This window comes from Fukomys damarensis, unplaced genomic scaffold, assembly GCF_012274545.1.
Source record: "Fukomys damarensis isolate Sample0158 unplaced genomic scaffold, DMR_v1.0_HiC HiC_scaffold_32, whole genome shotgun sequence".
Taxonomy (NCBI): Eukaryota; Metazoa; Chordata; class Mammalia; order Rodentia; family Bathyergidae; genus Fukomys; species Fukomys damarensis.
Window position 1 is genome coordinate 10,757,720 of NW_022900944.1, and position 3,226 is coordinate 10,760,945.

Consider the following 3,226-nt stretch of genomic DNA (forward strand, 5'->3'; position numbering starts at 1 on the left):
AGTGCCCTGGAAGGCTGCAGGGATGAGATTCTCCTCCCATGGACACAGACGCTAGAAATATGCAGACTGCACTTAAAACTTGAGTGAAATTTTTTACTCTCAAGAGACTTGGCAATTTCTTAACTTCTCTTAGCCCCTGTTTCCTCAAGAGGGGATAATCACAGATGAGCTTTCAATGATGACTATTGAGCTTGATTTCAGTCATTCCTAGGTGTCTGATGCAAATACTGATGTCCAACTAGATAGAGATGCAGTAAGATCTTCTGCCCTAACAGCCAGTTTGTTCTGCTACTGCTATGGGCTGCAGTCAGTGGGCAGCTCAGCATGTGGACTCTGGGCCACACTGCCTGGCTAAATTCCTGCTGCAACTATTTGTTACAACAGGAAAGGGAAATCTCTCAGTTTGCCTACATCTGATGTGGGAAAATAGTGGTATTTCCTTCATGAATGGGTTTTGTAAAAGTGCTCAGCGTAGTCCTCCGTGCATAGTTCTCAGTGAGTTCTTTCTTCATCAGCGTTTCTGTAATAATATTCATTCTTGTTTCTCATTAGTAATATGAACTCTTTCAATTTGAGAAGGACAAGTTATGACTAGTGTTCCTGCTAATCCTCAATTCTTATCCCAGTTGCTGGCACAAAAAATAATCTCAGAAAATGTAAGTGAAGATGCTAAAGCCTTTTTGGGCACAGGTAGATGTGAACTAGGCTTAGGATGGCAGGAAGGATTTGGCTTGCAAGAAAGCAGAAGGGAGGCATGCACAAAAAATCTAAAAAACAAAAGAAGAAATTGCATTCAATCCAGCTAACCCCCTTCTAGTATGCTGTGCAAAGTGTTAAAATCATCCCATCACAGTGGTATATACATATCCATGTTTATAGCAGCACACAATTTAAAATAGCTAAATCTTGAAAATGGCCTGTACACTATATGCCCATCTACAGAGGAATGGATAAATAAATGTGGTATTTATACGCAATGGAGTACTATTTGCCATAAAGAAGACAAACGAGGCATTTGTAGGTAAATAGATGCACCTTGTAATGATGGTTTAAGTGAAATAAATCAAGCATATAAGCTTAAATATTGCATGATTTCTCTTATATGAGACATCCAAAATGTAAATAAAGAGAAAAAAATGGTAGATAACTGATAGAGAGTAGGGAGATCTTTTTCAAATGGAAAAGGGAACAAGAGATGGAGGGAGTGGTAGGAAGGAGAAAGAAAACTAATTTAAAAAATGGAACAGCTTTTGCAAATGGGAAGGGAGTTTCCAAGAGTTGGAAAGGGCAAACAGGAGTGGGAAGGGGTAGGCAGTGAAAAAAGAAGATGAAATATATATATATATATATATAATCTGTATCAACTCACTATGATAAATGTGACCATGATTTACTATAAATATGTACTAATCCAAATTTTGAAAATAATTTTAAAAAGGGGATATTGTGGCTTCTAGAAATAAACAACCCCACACTGACAAGTTTAATTCACTATTAAAGAGTTAACTGAAGTGAAGCTGACATACGGGGGCTGTTAAATGGTCAAGGCACGAAGATGACGGAGTGTTGAGAAGACTAAAACAGCCTTGGTCTTTGCTGCTCCCATGACAGCTCTCAGTCTGATGAGCCTTGCGACGTCAAGGCGCATGGGTCCACGGAGAAGGCAGTAGTAACCAAGGTGCAGTGAGAAGCGTGGTGTCCTGGGACCAGCTGGGGAGAGATGCGGAAGAACGGGATTGCCTTTTGCAAACTTTTTGGGCACTGGTGAATTTTGGACAATGGCTTCCGTGTGTTACAGCCTTGATGTAGGCGACCAAATCAGACAACCTCTGAGGACCTTCTCAGTTCTGCTCCCAGTAACAAGTGTGTCTGTTTCATGTTTGTGCAGGTGATGGTGTGGATCCACGGAGGAGGTCTGGTGGTGGGCGGGGCATCGACTTATGATGGAGTGGTGCTGTCTGCCCTTGAGAACGTGGTGGTGGTGGTCATTCAATATCGCCTGGGCATCTGGGGATTCTTCAGGTAGGGTATTGCACTCTCCTCTCCTCACACTAGCCCCTTACTTGGTGTTTTCTATTGACACAACAAAGTACCTGGGGCTGGATAATTATAAGAAAACAAACTTATTTAGCCTAGGATTTCGGAGGTTAAATGTCCTAGATTGAGTGCTTTCATCAGATTGGTCGCTGCTGAGGAACCTTGACTGTGTCACAACATGGTGGAAAGGCGGAAAGGGAGCCTGGGGCACTCAGAAGAGAACATTGGCAACTCAGGGTGACAGACAGAGGGGAGGGGGATCATTCACACCCTTTTTAAAACAACTTACTCTCAGGAAAGCTAACCACTGTCCCATGCACAATCCTTCCATCCCTGCAGAGAGCAGAGCTTCCACCAGCCTCAACTTTTCCTAGGTTGCTAATTTCTACCCCCTTTTCCTAAGCCCTATTAGGGCCAGTGTTGTAGCACATGAACCCTTCTGGAACAAACCAAGCCCAAACCACAGCGGGCTCTAAGCAAAGATTCTGAAACCTGGCTCTTGTCGTATTAGCCACATGCTAAGGTTTTTCATAATATTCCAAGCCTCTCCATTATTGTTCCCCACTTATCTTCTCATCTTCAGTCACATTTGTCAACTTGCTCTTGAGCTTTTTCATGTGCTGCTCTCTCTGCCAAACATATCTAGCCTACCTACCAAACTCCCATTCACCCGAAAAAGGCCGGGCCCTGCCAGAGACGGCAATATTATTGTAAGCAGTGCAGGTGGCAAAAAGTTAACTCCCTCGCTTGGCTGACTTTAGGAAGTGAGTCCGACTGAAGCTAAGTGACTCACAGAAGTGACTCATGAGCACTGCAGTATTGCCCAGGTCCATCTGACCTCCCTGCTAACAGCCACAGCGGAGACCAGAGTAAGGGCCTATGAAGCCATGGGGGGTACCGTGAGATAACATCCCTAGCTGAGGTCAGAGTAAATTGCAGCCAAATTGCATCCCCACAATCCGTGCCTTCAAAGCTTGAAGGACAATGTTCTAATTACAACCATGTGCTTTGTCTATCTTGCTTCTAACTCGAAAACGCTTTGACCCTTTAAAGCCTTACCTGCATTCATTTCCATGGTAGTTTCATACACCATCCATCTCCACATTTACATTTACTCTGACTGATGAATCATAAAATTCGGTGGAAGAGATGGGCCAGTGCTTTTTGCCAAAGGAGCATTGGCCAGCGC

The 3,226-nt window shown here is 43.4% G+C and overlaps 1 protein-coding gene across 3 annotated transcripts in view; it reads left to right on the forward strand.

Moving 5' to 3' along the window:
• LOC104866183 (liver carboxylesterase 1) overlaps positions 1 to 3,226 on the forward strand; it is a 47,895-nt gene that overhangs the window by 10,728 nt on the left and 33,941 nt on the right. For all 3 annotated transcript variants that reach the window (XM_033758019.1, XM_033758021.1, XM_033758020.1), the window contains exon 4: positions 1,889 to 2,022. In XM_033758019.1, coding sequence (XP_033613910.1) covers positions 1,889 to 2,022 — 134 coding nt within the window. The remainder of the gene's footprint in view (positions 1 to 1,888; positions 2,023 to 3,226) is intronic.